At 37.5% G+C, this 21,990-nt stretch overlaps 1 protein-coding gene across 1 annotated transcript in view; it reads right to left on the reverse strand.

The window, feature by feature from the left end:
- Window positions 1-21,990, reverse strand: part of cplx1 (complexin 1) — a 47,577-nt gene that overhangs the window by 6,979 nt on the left and 18,608 nt on the right. Inside the window, exon 3 of the mRNA XM_079630148.1 lies at window positions 2,231-2,409. Coding sequence (XP_079486274.1) covers window positions 2,231-2,409 — 179 coding nt within the window. The remainder of the gene's footprint in view (window positions 1-2,230; window positions 2,410-21,990) is intronic.

Consider the following 21,990-nt stretch of genomic DNA (forward strand, 5'->3'; position numbering starts at 1 on the left):
AACATACAGTATACTGCCGTTCAAAGTTTGGGATCGGTAAGTTTGCATTTGCAAAATTTGGCTGAATTTATTTGAATTTATTTATTTGAAAAAAACACAAAAAAACCTGTAATATTATGAAATATTATTACATTTAAAAATAACTATTTTTTTATTTGAATATATTTTTAAATGTATTTTATTCTTGTGGTGCAAAACTGTATTTTCAGTTGCATAATACAGTTTAAATATAACTATTATATTTAAATGTAAAATGTACTGACTTATTATTATTATTTTCAGCATCATTACGCCAGTCTTTAGTGTGTCGTATAAATTTTAAACTTTATATTAAACTAACCATGTTTCTAACATCTAACCTTATTTAACCTCTAGCATATGAACAGGAGGTACAAAACCAATGGAAAACGTGTGACTTTGAGTGTGTGCGTGTGTGTGTATAAATAACGACTATGGGAAATGAAACTAGACAGATGTCTAAACTCGAAACCAAAAACAGAGTTTGGTTACCTGGTAACAAGAGGGCTCGTCTATGAAGAACCAATCAAATTAAGTAATGTTTCATGTCATTTTGCCATACTCCTTATTCTATAAAACTGATGTATTTGTGTTTTACTGGTGGGATCCTCAATGGAATTTGTCTGAGATCCTCCGGCCTTGATTCTTCTTGGGAGAGTTTCTCTGAGAACTGCTCGAAGACTCTCCCGGCCGTTAATAAAGGCATTTGAAGGGACATTTGCTGAAAGTTTGTCTGATATTTCTGCTGTACAGCAGGTCAGTTTAGGGAAGCAAGTAAGTTAGAGTAAGAGACTCGACCAGTTGTCGACGGGAGACGCGAAGAGCTAGAGTATAAATTAAGTATAAACATAAAGTGTCGATTTGTAGACGCTAGATATTTATTAAGTGTCGATTTGTAGACGCTAGAATGTTAGGTTTAGGGAAAAAATCCTTTACAAGTGTCATGATATTTCAAGAAAAAAATCTAATATGAATTGAATTCAATTGAATTATTTGAATTTAATTGAATTCTTTATTGTCATTGTACAGGGTACAACACAATTAGATGGCATGCCTCTGCTTTAATAAATAAAATAGAATACATTATTTGATTATTTGATGAATAGAAAGTTCAAAAGAACAGCATTTATTTGAAATATAATCTTTTGTAACATTATAAATGTCTTTACTGTAACTTTTAATCAATTTAATTCATCCTTGCTGAATAGAAGTATTAATTTCTTTCACACACAAAAAAATCTAACTTTTGAACGGTAGTGTTTAATGTTACAAAAACGTTTTATTACAGATAAATGCTGTTCTTTTGAACTTTCTAACAGTTTTCAACATTGATAATAATAATCCATGTTTCTTGAGCAGCAAATCAGCATATTAGAATGATTTCTGATAATTTCTGAAGGATCAAGACTGGAGTAATGATGCTGAAAATTCAGCTTTTCCAAATTACATTTGAACACATATTCAAACAGAAAGCAGTTATTATGCAGCCTTGGTGAGCAGAAAATACTTATTTTAAATACATTACAAATCTTACTTATCCCAAACTTTTGAACGGCATTGTATTATTATATTATTTTCTAAATACAAAGATCAGTGATTCTCAAACAAAAACAAAACATGATCATACACTTTTTTTTAACTGGGGAAAAATGGTTTCTATTTAGATCCCTAGGGTTCTTGGCTCAGTTATATTTTGAGGAATGTCTTAAATGATTGCAATGCTTCCAGGTTTAACAGGTTATTTAAATTATTTATCTAAAAATTATTTAAATTTAATTATCGGGAAACCCCTAAAATATGAACTTTTTTCTTATAAGAGTGAAATAAAATGTACATATGTAAATATTTGTAGCATTTTACCACAGCTTGAGAAACACTGGTCTTGGCCAGTGTTATTTTGAGTATCATTGATATACCATTATAGTTTTTGTTAGATTTTTTTATATTTTCGGTTTTCACTTTAATTCAAGTTTTTGTCATTTTTATTATTTATTATTTTAACAGGTCTATGTAGCATTTATTACTTAATGAATGGAAATGATACATGTTGCCTTGGCAAGTATAGCTGAAATAAAGTAAGTTTAAGTTTTCTTTTTTTATGGTTTTAGTTTGAGGTTTAGCTAACGCTAATAACCCTGGCCTAGACTACCGTGAGTGATCATACGAACATCTTGACACCTCACAACAGTCAATGATCTCGCGATAGATTTACCTTGTCCCTGATGCCCTGTCGAAGCGATTCCCTCTCCGCTTCCATTTTTGCGTACTTTGCCTTCCTCTCCTCCTCCTGTTGCCTGAGGGCTTCCTGTCTTTCTTCCTCCTTCCTCTCAGCATCAGGGTCCTTCTCCTCTCCTTCGCCCCCCAGCATTTTCCCCATGTCTTTGGTCGCTCCTTTGAGAGAAAGAAGGAGAGAATCAGGAACAGAAAATCACTCAACAGTCCACGAACTATACATACTGGATCACAAAATGGGACTTCCAATTTCCAAAGACATTTGGAGGATAACCTCTCACAAGGTGAATTGAAAAGCTGATAAATTAGTTCTCGCATGTCACCCAGCTTCTTTTATAAAAACTCTCAATGGTGACTGCTCTCTTTGTCGGCAGGAGATGCAAGTAGGACAATCGCCGAGAAAAGCACAATGGTTCAGATTGTTGTAACAAAAGGGCTCCATTAGGGCCGTGAGAATACGGGATTTTGACAAAGCAGATAATAAGTTCTGATTGCATCCGCAGCTCTCATTCGTCTGCCATCACGTTGCTTGTTAGCGCTCCGCAGTGAGATGGTGTATCTCTACACTGTTGGTCAAACCGTGCAACACGTTGTCAGGCTGTGTCTATTAATGAGGAAGTAATTAGCATTTAGCAAAAGACAAGTGCTTAAAATGACACATGGCGAAGTCAGAATAACCCTTGTGCCCTTTAGGATCGGGGAACGTTACTTCTAAACGTAGAATTGCATTGAACATTACAAAAAGTGATGAACTTTTGTTTCTTATCATATATTTATTACATAAGTATTTGCTGAGCTCAAGTATAGCACATATCTAGCCACATTCAAAACCATACTCTCTGCCACCTTTGTGTCTGAGTTAGGCTGACATAGCAGAGAAGTTATCCAAGTTCATGCAATATGTATTCATGTCACGTCGGTTTATGCTGGGAGACAGAGCTCCATGTAAATGCATGAAGGGTTCTGTTTTCAGTCCAGGAGTTTTGTTCTCCCCGGATCAGCAGTTGAGGGCGGCACGCTGCCATTGCCCACCAGTCCATGAGGTCTGCGTTCAACCTGCGTGACACACGGTCTCGCATTTACTGCTCTCTAGAAATTGATTTTAATGAGGACTGGGTCTCTGACAGCAGAGACGCGTGAAGACTTCAGCTTAGATCTGACGATTCACGTCTCTTTCAGCCCGGGCTGCTCGAACACATCATATCTACATGAAGGTTGAGAGGACCAGGCTTGTGTTTACTCTGGAGAGGGTTGGGGAGCGAATAGCCATATGCTTTTTATCAGGCATTTATGAGAGACCCAGTTTTACAGTTAGTGCCTGAAAGAGTTTATACATGTAGAAAGCTGCTAATGACTAAAGTTACAGCAACAAAAACAAGAGTTTCACTATAATGATTAAAGTTAACATAATACCAAATTGAGCTCGCATGTTACTGGTCTTATTGTGTATAATTCATGCTTTGTAATTTCGAGACACATTACTTTTTGTTGTTATTAGTGTTAGGAAAAATTACTTTTAAAGGTATTGAAAAAGTGTGTTACTCCCTACAAAGGAACTAATTGTTCCTTTAGTAACTAATTTATGTAACTAAACTTTACTTAGTTACTTTTTTAATGAAAAGTAATGCAATACTTTAATTTTGTGCTACTTTATCTCACCTGGCTAGGCTTACTTGTTTGATTTTTAATAACTAAACAAAAGTTATATTTTTATTTTTGGCAATGTAAAGGCTCTTTCACACCAAAAGTGAAATGAATAAGCCTTCTGCTGGATTGCAGAAGAATAGGATGCAGGAGAAGAAAGTTCCACAATCTTATTTTAGCAATAAAAACAAAAACAAAAAATTAAATGAGGTTTATTTTTTGCTTATTCTTTTGCTTATTAGCATGCTTTAAGGTCAAAAGCGAAGACATTGGTTAAGTAAGATTAAGTACATAAAGTATATTTGTGAAATTTAACATATTTCATTATTGTAGGTTTGTGTAATATTCTGAGTTTGCATTTTTTGAGGAATACTGAATGTGTTTTTGTGAAAGTGAGATGAGTATGCATTTTCACATTTAGTCTATACTACAATACCCATCATGTTCACACACAACACACACACACAGCGCTTCTGCACTTACTCACGATTGTGGACAGGAGAGCTGTCAGTCAATACAAAACAAAGTAACTTGCGTTGCTTATTTGAAAAAGTAACTCAGATATTTTGTTGTAAATGTAAAAGGGTCCCACTTTATATTAAGTGGCTTTAAGTACTATGTACTTACATTGAAATTACTAATTTGATACAATGGACTTATTGTGTACATACATGTTTTTACATTGTACTTATATTTTTAAATTACCTGCATGTAATTACAGCTGTAATTAATGTATGTAATTACATTTGTAATTACACTGTTGATCCTTCCCTTACACCTTAACCCACCCTTAAACTTAACCTTACCACCACACCTGTCCCTAACCTTACCCGTATCACACCGCAATAGCAGCAAAAGTGTTTTACAATACAACATGAACATAATAAGTACATTGTACTTATTTTTTGATGTAAGTACATAGTACTTAAAGCCACTTAATATAGAGTGGGACCACCCCCTTCACTGGTTGTCATCTAGACCACACATGCTAGCAAATGCTAACCATTATCATAGGTCTTTAGCTCAAAAAGACTTGACAATCAACTGCAAACTCACATTCAGTCTGACTCTGTTACAACCCCCATCAATTTCAATCCATTTTTGATGAACCCAAGCTCTACTTTTTGGTTTTCTTGGAAATAGTTGCATGATGTGGGGTCAAAACATAAATTTATATCACAAACCAATTGACTTTTCAGTGTAAGTGACTCAGTTCTTTCTGTCTTGCTGTAATTCCAACAAAATGAAACAATTATCCCCACTCATATTACACTGGACCCAGCCATTCAGCGTCAGCACAATCAATAGCTTATAAGAGTCAGAACTGTACAACTATATGAGCTTGAACAAAGCATGCCCACAAGCACTGCAGGCTTAATACTGTTCTCAAAACGACTTCTGGAAAAAAAATGGGAAAATGAAAGGACACATTGGTCTTCATCTTTAAAATTTTAATTTTAGAGTAGGGTTTTAATTCTAGACTATGAAGACGGACTCAGATGCAACTGATCTGAAACTACCCACTAGGGCAACCACGGAAAGGATTAGCTGACATAACCGAAAACTTGCTGAAACCGAGAGATTTTGTAGAGAGCTGTCATCCTGAATTACCAGTCGAGTGCAGAGTATATATCCCTGTAGTGAACAGCTTTAGCAAACTCGAGGTTTCAAATGAGTATAGCTGTGTATTCTCTGAGAATATCTTTGGCTGCAGTAGGTGAATGTCTTGAAGGTACAAACAGTGCTTCTCTCACTGCAAAGCGCATTTAAGTCAACATGAGACGGTATGCGCAACCCATTACTATAGCTATAACGTTTTAATAATGGGTCTAATTCTGTGAGAATAGGAAAGTCCACACCACAAGGACAACGACAGAGAAGAACAAAATTGTTGGACTTTCTTTCAGAACATTTTTTTTTCCAGCTGATGAACAATAAAAAGATTGACAGCCTACCAGAACACAACGAACTTTAAAGAGCTTGAGTAATTAAAGCAGCAGATGAAAAAACTGCAGCATGTACTTATAATAAACAGACGCTAATAGAATTATGGTTATAGTTATCTTTATAGTTATTATTCTTTTTCTTGTATTGTTTGTTGAGCCTTTTGTCTAAAGACCATTTTTCTCCCCCTGTGAGGATAGACAATAAAGCTTTTTGAATTTGAATGTGCCTTGAGACTTGATTATATCCTTTTGGGAATTTATTTTAGACTATACTGAATCATAATTAACTTAAAATGGATAATAACCTAGATTGGACCATGTGCCCTAACCAAAGACGAAAAAACTTGTTTCAACTCAACTCAACTCAACTTCCAGTCCAATTAATATTAACCCTTTTTCCCGGCAAAGTTTTTGAAGATCACAGGCGAGAGCCGTCACTCTGAACTCTGGTGTTTTTCATTGTCTGTTTTTAATTAGAGCTGTTTTCAGCGGCTTGGCAGTGGCTCTTGTCTCGGCTCGTCTGCTTCACGCGCTGTTAATCTGCGCTCCTGAGGCTAATTAGCTCATCTGATCGTAACAAAGTCTCCGCGTGACACACAAACTCTTCACGATGTCTCTGTGCAGCATAGCGCTCTCTACCGCTCAGCCACTTGTGCAGACCAGACCAGACCAGAGTCCATAAAGTAGATCTCTTCACAACAAGCAGCTAACCACGCTAAAGCTAACGCTGTTCAAGGGTTTCCTCATCATGTGTCATGGTGCGCCTGTCGGCCGGGAAGCCCTGTGCGATTTGAAAGGCCGCAAAGTGATGCTTGAATTTTGAAAATGGTACAGTCACATGGGCTGGAAATGGACCGTGTTATATAAAAAGAGTGTGTTTGCTTAAGTATGTGTCTGTTGTAGCGGATAAAGTGATGGAGATGGCGTACTTGACAGGTGGCGTATCCTCATTCCTTTGTGTGGCTGTCAGTGTGTGTCTGTGTCCTTACTGTGAGAGGAAGTGTGGGTAGATGAGAACAAAATGTGCCACTCTTTAGCCGAGTGGCTGTGTGGAAAAGGAAAACATGCCCGCAGGGCCGTGCGGTATATATCGTGTGATAGTTGAAATGTGCCAGCTGGTGGAGATTTTGCTAAACCATTCATACCACAGTAGATGTGTTAGTGGACAGAAGTTAACATGGTTGGCTTCAGCACTTAGATTCCTTTTAGTTGCCATAGCTGCACCAACAAGCATATTTGTTCTTCGATTGCCGGTATCTGTTTATTTTGCTTTATATACAAATGTAAAGTCCCTCTGTAGTCAATCATTGTATCCCTTAAAACTCATCATTGATCACCAAAATGACATATTTAAGCGTTTTTTCCTTGAATTTTTTTTTTCACGCCTTAAAATCGCATTTAGTATAAGCGGTTTTATGAATATGCAAATTAGCCCCGCCTCCACTCACTCTCACCAGCTCAGAGATCCACTCGTTGACGATCACACGTTGACCTGATTGGTTACAAGGTAGTTTGTGGCGTCAGAAACACAGATTTCAAACCGCGTTTTTGAGACTTTCTTTGGTTCACTGCAGTTTTAAGGAGAAAATACTCAGCAATGGTGTTGACATGAATTTACACATGGTTTGTCTTAAAGCATATTAAAAACACCACATAGACATATAAACAACTTTAAAAGCTTGATTTTTATCACAGCGGGACTTTAAAATGATGTCCCTGGTGGTCTCTAAAGAATGTGGATGTCTTGTCAGATTTAGCTCACTTCAGGGAACAGTTTGGTCTTTAGAATATTTCTAAGTGTTACATGAAGTGTGAAAATGTGGGTTTATTTCTTATGAATAATCGAATCTATTAGTTTGCGTTCTTGACAGAGTACATTTTCTGAGTAAGGCATTTAATTCACTGAATATACTTCCTCAAAAATCACAATATATTGCATAAATGATGCTTCTCAACCATTCTTTTCAATTTCCTCTGTGTGTGTGTGTGTGTGTGCGTGCGTGCGTGCGTGCGTGCGTGTGTGCGTGCGTGTGTGTGTGTGTGTGCGTGTGTGTGTGTGTGTGTGTGTGTGTGTGTGTGTGTGTGTGTGTGTGTGTGTGTGTGTGTGTGTGTGTGTGTGTGTGTGTGTGTGTGAAGGTCATCTACACACTGAAGGACTGTGAGAGGGGTGATCAAGTCCCCCGTGGAGCCCGGGCACATGGAGAGAGCGCAAACTCAAGGACTCTGTGTTCCCTTCTTGCTCCATCTGTCTTAATCTCGCACCTGCTAAACAGCGAGAGCCCAGTGGCACACCTTCCTCCCTGCGAGGACATTAATGTCCACCGACAGATCAGATACCACACAGGACACCCACAAACACATCTCTTCCACAGTGCCAGGCCATGACCTCTGCACTTCTCTCCATATGTTAGCGGTAATCACGTGTCTCGTGTGACGTACTTAATCCATCCCAATTAAGTGATGATTTATGGTGAAGGCCTCATCTTGAAAAAAATCCAATTATCTTTGAGGCTTTGTAAACAGATTTTTTAAGACTTGGCATCTTGTCCTTGATTATCTCCATAACTCCAAAATAATGATGTCTTAATATTATAATAACTTCAAAACAGTGCCTGTGATTTTCCATTTTCTTTCGAAAGTTTATTTTCAAAAAGTTGAATGAAAAAAATCACTCTTTATATCAATGCCAAACCAAATTTTCTGCGTATTTCTAATTATTTAGCAATTCATATTTAGACAGCAGGGAATGTGTTTTTTTTTTTTTTTTTTTTGATTAGGCAATGAAACTTCATGTGCTGCTGAATTCTATCAGATTGTGTTAGACAGCTTTTACTCTTTTGCTTACCACACACACACACACACACACACACACACACACACACACACACACACACACACACACACAGAGAGACAGAGCGGTATGATATATGTGTCTTTCAGGAGAGGTCACGGTAACTAAGAACTGTGCAAAAGCCTGGAGCCAAAGTGGAAGGATTTGGCCAGTATTCCAGGCTCTAATGAGAGGAGGATTTTTTCTTTCTTTCTTAGGGACTGGGTTTACAGGAAGTGAGGTGTATCTCCTAAATCTCCCAAGAATAGATAGGAGAAGGTGGCAGGAGTGCTATCACGAAAGCCTTTTATCACCCATTCTCTGCCATTATCTTCCCTAACCAGCGTGCGAAGAGCCTGGAAATGGGACCGATTTTGCAGGGCTGGATAGATCCATCACCGTCTGGGACATTTTACTGGCCACCATCTATCTGCACCAGTGTTTTGTTGAGTGTTTTGGAAATAATTTGACTCATAACAAAAGAAAAAACAATTATTTCTACCTTGATTATATGTCAATAGAGTGGTGCAGGTATGTCGTCAAAACCCAGAAGTCTATTCGCCGCTGGTTCCTTCGAGATTTTTTCCTATGGGGTTTTATAATTTTTTTCAATTTATGAGTAAAAATAAAGCCTGCTGTAAACAATTGACGATACTTAGTCATTTTGTTCTACAACGTACACTACACACACTCACACCCCAAACGGTCTTATACTTATTACATGCACTCTAAAAAATGCTGGGTTGTTTCAACCCAATTTTGGGTAAAATATGGACAAACCCAAAGTTTGGGTTAAAAATGTCATGTAAAATTTTAACCTAACGGCTGGGTTTATCCATATTGTACCCAAAATTGGGTTGAAACAGCCCAGCATTTTTTAGAGTGTGCATTTTAAAAAATTAACACAAATCAAAATTCATGTTTTCACTATGGGTGTATGTACACTCTAAAAAAAATGCTGGGTTGTTTCAACCCAATTTTGGGTAAAATATGGACAAACCCAAACATTGGGTTAAAAATGTAATGTAAAAATTTAACCCAACGGCTGGGTTTGTCCATATTTTACCTAAAATTCGGTTGAAACAACCCAGCATTTTTTTGAGTGTAATTTCTGTTGTAGACAGGCTTTATTTTACACATAAATAATAATAAAAAAAACAATATATATCCCTATAGGAACATCTCGAAGGGACCAGCTGCGAATTCAGCTTTCGGGTTCTGGCATCATCCCTGCACCACTCTATTGATCCTATTTAATAGCTGGAGTGTCTATCTGCCCATCTGCCTGTCAATTGAATTTGCTTGGAGAATTACTGGCTTTCTTGCATTGTAAACCATATGTGTGGCGTATGTTCTCTCGTGCAGATCCTCCACCTCTCTAGTCGTGCGTGCTGGAAGTACTGCGGTCCTGGGCAGCTCGGCGTGCTGATCTCGAGCTGCCAGAAATCATGTACGACTGCAGCCGCATCTCTCTCACACTCTAGTGCTTTCATCTCGCTGGGCTACAGAGTTATAGCAGGAGGGCAGGAGACCGTCTCGTCCCTCAACACTGAGAAGCAGACAGAAACCACTGCACAGCATCTTAACCTGGGGTGAAAGGATTATTCCAATGAAATTCAAAGTGCTGCCATCGTTGCCCACTGATTACCCTTCACCGGAGATGCTTGTGTCACGCGTAAAGGCTCTGCGAAGGGAAATGAAAGGAAAGGAAGTGGAGAGAGAGGATTGCTTTTGGGGACTGGCATCCATGGGATATTTAATCTTCAGCTGAAGGATTCAGGGACACTACTTTGTCTCAGTAATGGAAGTCTGATCAGAGGAGCTTATGTTCATGTAACTCTTGAAGATTCTTTGGAGGGTCTATGACGAGCTCGTAATGCAAATCTAGTGTGGTAACCTTGCATGCCAATTACCAAGAAGCTCAATGACACTTCCTGCCTAGTGTGCTCCGCTCTGGTGTCTGAAGGCATAGGGGGATGTTTCAAAGCTGGTTATTTTTAGAGTCGAAGGGTTAAAAATAGTCTGCTCAGATAAATGATGGAAGCCATGAAAGTGTGCAGAACAAGATTAAAAATGTACGTTCTGCAATTACATTCTAGGGTCTCAGGGTCTTGAAATTCAATATAAAAGACTTGCTTCTCTCCCGAGGAGGTTGTAAGAATAGATCCTACACATTGATGTTGAGGAACTAGATAATTCATCACCTAAATGCATCTCGACCAACTTTGCAGATGCCGAGAGAGAGAGAGAGAGAGAGAATCACCCACATTCTTATTTATGTTGCCTTGGATACGCCAAATGCATGTGGAGCTGCTTAATTATGCCAGTTTCTTTCATGTTTCTGTCATTTGTGACCTTGAGCATTTTCATAAGTTTTTTTTTTCTTTCATGAGATTTTTACACACACAGGCAAGCTGTGCTCTTGTATTAAAATGTACAATGCCATCAAACAGAGCTCTGCTTTAAGTGTTTAACTGAAGAACTATATAACTTTTAAATAAGAAACAAATAATATACACTTCTGCTTTGGTTTATGTTTTACTCTAGTTTACTTTTGAAATTCAGTGGAACCAGTGACAGTCATCCATCCATCCATCCATCCATCCATCCATCCATCCATCCATCCATCCATCCATCCATCCATCCATCCATCCATCCATCCATCCATCCATCCATCCATCCATCCATCCATCCATCCATCCATCCATCCATCCATCCATCCATCCATCCATCCATCCATCCATCCATCCATCCATCCATCCATCTATCTATCTATCTATCTATCTATCTATCTATCTATCTATCTATCTATCTATCTATCTATCTATCTATCTATCTATCTATCTATCTATCTATCTATCTATCTATCTATCTATCTATATGGGCACATTGTGATTTTCCTTGTTCGATAATGATTAAATGCAAAAATGGAATATAAATGTAACACTTGTCTGTATCAATCATAACTATAGCTAATTGTAGCTATAAATACCACCGAACAGATGATATGTCACATAAATGAGAGTTAGCACTAATTGCTGAGTACATTTTATGTGAAAGTAAAGCGAGTATATGATTAAAAGTGCTTTGATAATTGTGCAGTTAGCAACAGGTTTCACAGAATCTTCTGAAAGCATTCTGATGTTTCTCCACATCTGTGAACAAAACAGGAATTTGAAAAAATAAAATAAAATAAAATTAGCCAGCCTACTCAGTGTAATTAAGGTATCTAACTCACCTATTTACTCTATAATTTAAAGAAACCCATGCGAATGAACTATAATGAGATAAGCCTCATTTCATTTGCATATCAGGTGCAGCTACACATGTCCCTAATTGTGGATTCGGCAGCCAATTAAAAACGCTTCTCTGGCAGGGTCACAGAGATGACGCTGGTTATAACACCTACTCTAACACATTTACACATTAGCATTCGGCTAAGCAGGAACCGGTTCTGACTCGCTTACAAATTACATGCTGCATGTTTGCATTGTGTGCATTGTGTGCTCTCTTAATTGTCCCTGTCTTATGCAATTAGGACTTTTCTTTAGGCCAGCTATTGGTATAAAGACTTTTAAGTCTGAAGTCTTTAAGTTGCTTTTTCAACTTTCTTTTCAGACTTCTTATTTCCGCTGCTGGTAAAGTGTTAATAGGCTGTCTTTTCAAAGAGTGCAAAGACAAGTTTGGAAATATCAAAACAGCTATTCGTTAGTGTGTTGTGTGAGTGTTCGTGTGTGTGGTGTGTTGTCACCTAACACACTGTGAGAATTGATTCAGATGTGCAAATTAACACGTACCTGTGCATCGCACTGTCTGCTTGCGCTTGTCCTGACATAGGCCTACGTACTGTACACCTTTTGTAATTGCACATATATGCGCTGTAAAATACAACTGCTGATATTTTAGAGTAGCTTTTAATGGGAATATTTTAAACTAGAAGTGCAACAGAGGCGGCCAACAGGGTGGTGCTAAAAGCCCACCGACTGGTTTTATTTATCTATCTATCTAATAACATGCACTGTGGTTCAACTCTGCTCAAATATAATTCAAATATAATATTTGAATATTAAAAACAAAACTGCATATACATCACAATCACAGTGCCATCAAAAAGATAGTTTTAATGCTGTGATATCCATATAGTGAAAAAATGAATATACTAAAATGTATTTGAAATTCATTTATTTTATGCTAAGTATGTACATATTTATGTACTTAATATAAATACCGGCAATTTTAACTAAATTCATTTAAAATCTGCTAAATTGGAACAACTATTTTGTTCTTAATCCACTTCAGTTATCCGGAAATAGTGCTGAGGTCCAACTAAAGATGAAATGTAACTATTGCAAGCGTACTTTAGGTACACTTTAAATATCTTGCATTTAAAGACTGAAATTATTCAGAGATCATACTATCCTTAGTGATATTAAAACACACTTGGCTTAATATTAAGAAATGTGCATTGTGCAATAAAGAAGTGGTCCAAATAAAGTTTAATTATGTATATCAGTAAGTCTCAAGCGACATGTCAGTAAATATGTTAATAGATTTGTAGTTCACATATGAAATAAATGTATTTTAAATACATTTTGGTATAGGTTTTTACCGAAATGTCTTAAATGATTGCGTAATACTTTAATGGGTTATTTCAAAAATGTTCTTGTGACAAAGTAAGCTTACAAGCTGTTTAATTCATACAATTTTATCAGAATGTAAAAAAATCTATAATAATAATCACAATTAATTAAAACTAAATGATGGGATCCTGTGAAAAAGTTCTATATATGAAGCGCTTAACAGAACCAGAACCAGAGTTCGCATTATAGCGCACGTTGATGTGTGTTCAGCAGATTTACAGTAGGTGTGTGTGCTGTGGCAGCCAGGTCTATTCTCTGCATCTGATTGGCATCTACTAAAATCATATTTTCCTCATGACTGGAGGCCGTGCTGCTTTTTTCTCTGCTGAGTTCTGTCCTTTATCATTTCTGTTTTTTGGAGCTCTTATTTCTACCCTGGATCATATTAGTATGTATTATTAACCTGGTTTGTACTGGGGAAATTGCTTTTTTATCATAGAGGGAGTTTAACTTTTGTGTTTTGAGGAGAAAGAAAGGCAGGGGAACAGGTGGTACAAAAGCACCATATATATCGCTGTGCATTTATACAGGCTTTTTAATACTGTAGGCTGCATAAACGTATTCAAACAGAAATCACACTAAATTAATTTTGTTTTAAACAATCTCTGGCCACTGGCCCATTTTTTATTTAATTTGGCCTTAATAAATATAAAAATGCCTTATAATGCACCTTATAATGCATTGTGTGGTCTCGTGAATATTTGTAACCACAGTTATAATACATTATTATAATACACCTTTAGAAAGTATAATGCATTAAAAAACAACAAACAACCAATTTCAGATGTAACAAGGAATCTGTAAATATTTAAACTTTGGTTACAATTGCTTAAGAAAATATATAATGCATTATAACGTGCACTATGAATACCTTTATAAAGCATCATACATAAATGGTTTAAGTAAATGGCCTTTTTTCTTAAGTTATCTGCAATATTAAACCAACACTGCTTGCCACGTGTCAGTATTGGGCTAGAATGACTGATAGCTCATTACTGGGCCTGGTAAATGTCAAAATAGCTTGAATAAGGTCACCCTTAAGGTCCACTGTCTGACACAAATAAAGGTCACAGAGAAAGGTCAGACTCAATGATCTGCCATTAGGACAGAATCACTGGAGCCCTAAAGAAACCATCACCATGGTTGCTGATATTAAAGCAAGACTAGCTGCCGGCTTCTGTTCTCTGGTATGTGATTCCAGGCATAACACGTACACATACATAAGCACCGTATCACATCACACATACTCACACATATTTTCTATGTAAATGCCACGACTTCCTTCCCATATCCTATTAAAGAAAAATCACAAATGAGATTGATTTAATGGGATTTAATGGGATTGAGACAGCAATGTGAAATTAAATGTGATGCGATTTTTCTTCTTCTTTGCTTTCCTCCAGCCTCTCTGATAGTGAAAATCTCATATGTGTGGGAGGGGATGCATTATAAACCCAATCAGCCTGGCTCATGAATATTAATTAGCCGACATGATGTTTACCAAGTAGTCCTGATGTGCTAAAATGTATAGGTTTAAGATCTCAATTATTCATAATGTCCTCAGATATGGCGGAGGCACTAGGCACATTTTAGGAAGGCACTAGCCCCCCTAAATTTCCACCCAGCCCCCCTAAAAATGATCAAATAAATGATCACCTCAAAGTCACCTTTAAAACTCATGAAAAAAATGCATTTATATTAAGTATATAAATGCAGTTCACATAATATGATGCGGGAGCAATACAAGACGGTTATCCATAAACTGCTAAAAGTTTTTGTTGCGTAAACTCATCACACTACAGGTGTTTTCCTCTAGCCTCCAGGTCGGGGAGGGACACAGTTTAAACCTTATTAGCCTGGCTCATGCATATTAATTAGGTGACAATGTTCACCCAGTAGTCCTGATTTGCTGTAAGGTACATAAGAGATCTTAATAATGTCTCAATGTGTTTTCCTTAATATAAAAAAATAATAAAATAAAAATCATTACAATTTTCAAAGATCAATAAAAAGATGCTATTAAAATGAAGGCAGCAGCTATAGATGCTATTTACACTAAGTGAAAATATCAGCATTTTCATAGCGATATGCTATTTACACGGTGTTAGTGTAAATACAGAAATAATATATATTCTATTTACACTATGCAATCAGAGCATAGTTCATGAGTTCACGAGTTCGGATTCGAACTCGGGTCGATTTGCGTCAGAACATTTTGCCACACACCTTGCCTATACACTATTGATACTGTTAACAAACAGCGTCTTCCGTAATTTTGTCTGGCCAAACCAGACGTTAGTGCGCCTGGTGTAAATAGTAGTGGTGTAGGCAGTCTATTTGCACTGTAAAAGGCAATCTTTATGGATATTTTCTTGTATTGCATGTCAACAATTGTCTCATTTGTTTCTGTTTTTATTTCCCCTAAGAGGTTTTAGGAGAGGCATCTGAAACAGTTGATACTTAGACAGTTGATACTTCAATGCGACAGGTTTGAGAACTCCATGTATGTTCATGAGCTATAAAATGAGCAAAATCTAAGCACTCAAAGTCTCTTCTGTTGTTCACTGGCACTTGACTTTGGCATGGTAAACTATTAGCCGTCTAAATATGCCTTTTCTAATTCTGTGTAAACATATCAGCCTCCTCACTGTGACTCCCAGAAGTCAGCCATCGATCTCACAGCCGTTCTGATTCCCAAGATAACTAACATCATTATTCAGATTTGGGCTCGCCTACGTCCCTCCCAGCCTCTGCCAGTGTGTGACGGGATTTGTTTGCATTCAGTTAATCGTGAGATCTATGAAAACTCATTCAAGGACAATCCCGTTCCCAGCATGGCGCTCATGAGAACGCTACGGACGGGTCAGAAGCACACTCAAAACGCTCTCGAGTGAGTCTCATCAGAATACATTATTCAAATGCACAGTGTTGGTTAAGCAGCCTGGTGTTTGCCTTCCGCTTTCATCTTTTTCTCCCAGCAGCCTCAAAAAAAGCCATTCGGCGAGACATTGAAGCATGCATTGAGCCAATAAGCCAAGTTCAAGGACAATTGCACTCCATGCAGGTCACGTCATTTGTCGATTCAGAGGATTAGACTCACTTTATCTCGCTGACACCATTAAGGTGAAGCTGTGCTGTTTGCCCTGCTGAATTGAACAGGATAGCTGGTCACCATTTGGCTTCTTAACCAGAAAGAAACGTGCAGTATCACCTGTTTGACCGGTGAATTGTGTTGCTTTGTTTGTCAATCAGCTAGTTAATACCAATTTATACCAAACTTATATTTATATTTAATAGCTTTTATGAAGCTCAACATTAGAGCACACAGCAAGATCATGTGTTCGATTCCCCTGATTAAATGTAAATGCACCTTTAATGCATTGTAATTTCCTTTGGATAAAGTTTCTGTGCCAAATGCATAAATGGTATTTGTATATTTACATTATAGGGGTATATTTTTGTTGGAAGACCAACATGAAATTGATGAGCATGTTTCTTTAATTTGTTGATTATTGTTTTCATAATGTTTTTTAATTAAGTCACAGCGACCATGACTTGGGACAGTACCTCCAGCCAGGCGCATGTGGGGGTGGGGCGTTCTCATTCAAGAGGGTGTTTGATTGGACAAAAATATGTGTAGGTCAGGTTGAGTCCTTTTTGGTCTGTTTTTTTTAAATGTCAATTTTAAATCTGTAAAAGGTTGTCAAACTTTACAACAATTATTCAAAAAAAATTTGTCACAGCACAACTATATTTTGCTGCAGTTGTAAATAATCTGGTGAAGATGGTCAACCCAGAATTCTCTAAAGTCTAAATAATTGCACTTTTGTGTGTTGGTCTACATTATCTACAATAGTGCTTTTCTGTTCTTTTCAAGGTGTTCATGTATTCATCAATCTGAGATGTCCAGTAATTGCAGAGGGACGGGACCTTGACCCGATTGTTTGCTTGCAATCTGATTCAGAGCTATTCAATGAAGGCATGATTCAGCAGTCGCTCTTCTCTGAGGCCATTAGTCTAGTGTTAATATGACAGGAATAGTGTTTGGGGTCTGTCTGCCCTGAAATCACAGCAAAGCACAAACATCTCACAAGCATGTTGATCAATAGAATCCCTTGTTCTCCATTCTGTTGGTGAGCAGGTTAGAGCGTGTACTTTTTAGAAGAGTATGTCTAATCTAATGTTTGATTGGTGATAATGAGTTGTTTTGAGCATTTTGTGACACTGTCACATTCTGGAAGCAATTGATGAGAAGTGTTTCGCCTGATGTTTTTTGCACTTTACAGTGAATTGAAAGTCTGAATCAAAGTGCAAATTAGGTGTAGGGTCAAAGGGCATTTCTAGAGTTTATTGTTGGTGTGATATATATTCAAATGTGCAGTTAGCCCGCAATGTCAAGTATCTTAATGAATTTTTTTAAAAGCTATGCTATTTTCATATCTTATTTTATCATATTTACATTATATAAATTGAAAATGTATATTGTTCACAGGCCTTACAGACTATACATGTGAATATATATTGAATAATATATAGCTCTATTTTTAAGGCCTGTGAACGGTATACACGTCAAAGTAGAATTTCTTTGAATTTCAATTTATTAAAAAAACTACAACATGAAAGTCACATTTAAATATGCATATTTATGCGTCCTGTTTGTTACCTCACTTTAAACTCAATAATTCAAAACCTAATGGACATCAGACACACAAGTTGCTTTAAAAAAGTAGACAATTATGGTAGAACAACACAATAATGCAATGGAATATATTAGGTGATGTAAGCCAGTCTATCCGCATCATGCACTAGTGTTATCTCAGTTCTCTATGTGTCGAGCTGTGCTGCAAGTTGTACAAAATGTTCAAATGTTTCAAGGACAGTTGGCGACCTTACAGCTATTCAGAGTTATTTCAAATGTCTCATTGCTTAAGCGAGTTGAAAGTGAAGATTCTATAACCGTTTGCCAAGGCGTTGGTGTTCTAAATATCAAGAATTCCCCAATGCGAATGAAAGCCAAGCAATATGTTGAAGGTTTTGATAAATGCTGACTCATTCACCATGACGACCTTCTCCCGGCATGCCCAGAAATATCAATAGCTGTATCTTGCAGAGCCAGGCTGTTTACTTCTCCCAGGTTTCCAAGCTTCCGTTTGCTATTGCCTCGTTTGGCTCATCTTTCACATAGAATGTTTTAGACAATGACTGTGCAGCAATGGTACAGGAACACCCAAAAGGCACAAGAGGGAGGTCTTATTTGAACAGCTCTCCCCTTTTGTATTCAGACTTTAACTTTGTTCTCAAGGTTGTCAGGTTTTAAGAAGCAGTGTTGTTTTTTTTTAACATGTCAAAAACTTTACTGCAGACTTCATTCCTTAGTTAGCCAATGTTATTGGTGATGTCCTTGAAAAGATGTTTTGACAAGAATTTCAAAACATTTTCACATCTGGCAACTGATGTTTCGCTAAGCTCCATCCCCCTTGGTTACTGTTGCTAGCTTAGACAAGTTTTACAGACTGTCACTTCGGAATCTTTTCCATCAAAAGTGTGATTTATTGCTTCCAGTAAAGTATGGGTTTCACTTTATTTTGATGGTCCCTTTTAAAGGGGTCATGACATGGTTTTTTTTATTTTATTATTATGTTCCCTTAGGTGCAATTATAGTATTACTATAGTTTTTTTTACAAAAAACTTTTAAAATGTAGTGATTTATGACCTTTTCCCACCCTGTTTCTCATCCTCTGATTCAAACAGTCTGTTTTGGGGGTGTTTCCCCTTTAAGAGTTCAGTGTTAACGCCCACTGTTATGATTGGCTAACGTCAGTGCCTATGCATCAATTATTAACGCCCCCAGCCAGAACGTTTGCGGATTCAGCGTAACTGTTTAATAGCGGGTGATGCATGCGAAGCGATGGCTCTTGCAATGATAAAACCTTATTATGTTTGAGCCGGAATCAGAGGAGGAATCAGAGGAAAATGAACCATCACCACAACAACGAAGACTGGATCAGCCCGTGTCCACATGGAAAGTGAAACTATTTTGAATTAATAAAAAAAAATTAACCCGAGACACTTGAAAACGGATTATTGTTGCATAATTATCCTATAGCTTAATTTGCTAACAGTTTAACATTATTTAACTAATTCCAATGAAATGATAGGGTGTACCACGGACAAAAATGCATGCACAGACAGGCCATCTTTGAAGATGCAGCATTGATAAAGGCAACATTTTTAATTTTCTATCACATGTAGGCCTACTAGAAAGGCGACATATTTTCAAGATTCTCTTATACAAATGTGTTTATATTAGCCATGGTAAAAAGTAAGTTTGCGTCGTCGTTATTGAGCCCAGAACAGTCGGCACGGACTTATCTTTGAGCAACAGTTTTCTGGCAAAGCCAAGCATCATATTGGGATTTTTTCCTCAAAACAGTCATCCTTAAATGTATAGAACACTGCCGTGACTGGGACGTCCGCAAAAAATAAAGTGCATCCATTTTTCCCTGACGACTGGATCTTTCAGCGTATTTAAAAAGTAGTTTAAAGTTTTAAATACATTACTTACAGTTTGCGTCGTCGTTGTTGAGCCCAGAATAGACGGCACGGACTTATCTTTGAGCAACAGTTTTCTGGCAAAGCTCAAAACAGTCATCCTTAAAATGTACAGAACACACGCTTAAACTAACACTGCCGTGACTGAGACGTCCGCAAAAAATAAAGTGCATCCATTTTTCCCTGACGACTGGATCTGTCGCAGCGTATTCAAAGATGTTGTTTGTCCACAGCCAGGAACAGCACATCTGCGGCGTCGTAATCTCCCTGTACACAGACCCACTCTGCCCACTCGCTGTCCGTCGACTGAACACTTGTGAGGCGCGCGGCGCGCGGGCGCGACAACGATACGAAGTGAGCGTAGTTGCCTTGCGCTTTAAGCGTAGTTGTCTTGTGCCGGAGGCGGTCATATGCAAACGCTGGTACGTCACTTCGTACCGTGACGTCACTTCTTACCATGGATCCAGAACGAGCTGTATTTAGAGCTTGATTAAATAAATGATTCGTTTATAATGGGGAGGACGTCTTAAGCTATGAAACTTGCAGGACGTTTTAATGGTACAAAGACCTCTTATATACCAAAAGATCAAGGCAAATTTGGTTTCTCATGTCATGACCCCTTTAACACATTCTGTTGACAATAAGTAACGTTGCACGTACATGTCTACTAACTCTCATTGTATCATCGAGTGTTAGTAGAGTATTAGTTCACTTTTAGGGTTAGGGTCCAAATAAGTGGCAAAGTTACTTATAGTCAACAGAATGTTCAAAAGGGACCATACAAAAAAAGTGTTACCAAAATATGTTCATAAGGTGATAAAAGTTAAGGCAATGCAAAGCATTTTTCTTTAATCAAATTGTTAAATTGTGCAGTAAAATTACTACAAAATATAATTTATTTAACGATTTGGGAAAAATATTCTACATTATCATATTATTATGAAAGTGCAGCCACATCATTTTATGATATTTTTGTACAATTTATGTTAAATATAATTTCAAATGATACAAAGACACAGCACTTCCACAGAAAAGAGCGAGTGGTTCTCTGGCGGATATTTCAGCTGCTATTGTGTGATTGGTCAGTAATGTTTTAAGGCGGAGCTTAGCGAAGGCTCTACATTGCAAAATAGATTTTCTTACTCAGTATTTTTGTCTTGTTTTCCAGTACAAATATGTAAACACCCTAAAATCAAGATGCATTTGCTTGAGAAGATGACTTCATGCTTAAAACAAGAACAAATATCTGCCAATGGGCTCAGAAAAATAAACTTCATTTAAAGAGAAAACTTATTAAAGAGAAAACTAATTAGATTCTTCAGAAAATGAGACTTAATATCTTATGTTTAAGAATGTTTAGAAAGATATATATTTGTACTGGATAACAAGACAAAAATACTGTGCCATTTTTTCTGAACCTTGTGTTCTATCGCTGTCTTTCAGGGAATGTATTGAATGCTTTATGGAAAAGAGATGACACTTACTGTGGTATAGATGAACCTATTGTGACTTGTTTAAGATACTCACTTTTCATTCAGCCTTAGAGGCACATTAAGTGATGGAAGCCTTACACACCGATAGGCCCGGAAAGCTATCTGACCCAACTCTCAATGAGCCATACGGTGAGTGTGCTGACCCTCGGGGCCGTTGCTCAAAGACTCACACACAGTCATTGTAGAGATGCAGTCAGTGTACACACTACCATTGTCTGGATCTATTACATTTGTCATTACTGTAATGCATCTGACAGGACCTGCTCACTTGGAAGATTAACCTTTTTATCCTTTAGGGGAGACTGGCGACTGGCCTGGTTTTGTGTTTTTCTCTGCAAGATGCTAAAGAAAGCAAGAATGAACATGAACGTTGATTTATCTGGTGCCAGAACCATTTGGGATGTACGCACACTTGTGGTGAAAGCCTGGGGCCGAACAGTACAATGAAAAGTAGGCTCAAATCAATGCAAACAACAGCCACAGCACCAGTAGGACAACTGGCGATAAAACCATAGCGTGCATCTGTTATTTGTCCGAATACGAATAGATGTGTCAAGAAAGTTCTGGAAATCTTAAGGGCTTTTCAGACTGCATGCTTTATGTTTTTATGTCACAGCGCTAACCCCAAATTGCCG

This window comes from Phoxinus phoxinus (genome assembly GCF_949152265.1).
Source record: "Phoxinus phoxinus genome assembly, chromosome: 12".
Taxonomy (NCBI): Eukaryota; Metazoa; Chordata; class Actinopteri; order Cypriniformes; family Leuciscidae; genus Phoxinus; species Phoxinus phoxinus.